At 68.9% G+C, this 588-nt stretch overlaps 1 protein-coding gene across 1 annotated transcript; it reads left to right on the top strand.

Moving 5' to 3' along the window:
- Positions 1 to 8: 8 nt before the first annotated feature.
- LOC113981259 (feather beta keratin) lies at positions 9 to 582 on the top strand. Its single transcript, XM_027708567.1, has one exon. It carries the CDS (start codon positions 52 to 54, stop codon positions 370 to 372), a length of 321 nt encoding a protein of 106 aa, XP_027564368.1. The 5' UTR covers positions 9 to 51; the 3' UTR covers positions 373 to 582.
- The last annotated feature ends 6 nt before the right edge of the window (positions 583 to 588 follow it).

Here is a 588-nt window from a genome sequence, read left to right as displayed (position 1 = left end):
CTCTGCCCGTGCTGTCCCTGCCCTCTCTGCCAGGTTCTGCCACCCCCAGCCATGTCCTGCTACGACCTGTGCCGTCCCTGCGGGCCCACCCCGCTGGCCAACAGCTGCAACGAGCCCTGTGTGAGGCAGTGCCAGGACTCCCGGGTGGTGATCCAGCCCTCGCCCGTGGTGGTGACCCTGCCCGGGCCCATCCTCAGCTCCTTCCCCCAGAACACCGCCGTGGGATCCACCACCTCCGCCGCCGTGGGCAGCATCCTGAGCGAGTCTGGTGTCCCCATCAACTCCGGGGGCTACGGCCTGGGCAGCCTTGGTGGCCTTGGTGGCTACGGCCTGGGTGGGCGCTACTGTGGGCGGAGGTGCCTGCCCTGCTAAAGCCGGGCCTGAGCCCAGCCAGGGCCTCGCCCAGGGAGCCCAAAGCCGGACTGAGGATGGAGCTGCTGGGCCAGCGCTCGCCCAGGGCTTTCCTGCTGCTGCCCAGGAGGGAGGCAAAGCTGGCCAGCTGATGTCTTGTGCTTGTCCTGCTCTCTTCTGCTCCTCGGGAGCCCCTGTTGTCTGTGCTGTGCTGTGCCGGGGGTCCCTCCTGACTCC

This window comes from Neopelma chrysocephalum, unplaced genomic scaffold (assembly GCF_003984885.1).
Source record: "Neopelma chrysocephalum unplaced genomic scaffold, ASM398488v2 Primary Assembly neopelma1_96334, whole genome shotgun sequence".
Classification (NCBI taxonomy): Eukaryota; Metazoa; Chordata; class Aves; order Passeriformes; family Pipridae; genus Neopelma; species Neopelma chrysocephalum.
The sequence above is the reverse complement of the archived record's forward strand: the minus strand, read 5'-3'. Positions and strand labels throughout refer to the sequence as shown.

Bases quoted from the DNA above. Each gene is read 5' to 3' on its own strand.
- LOC113981259 (XM_027708567.1), top strand. From the start codon at position 52: ATGTCCTGCTACGACCTGTGCCGTCCCTGCGGGCCCACCCCGCTGGCC.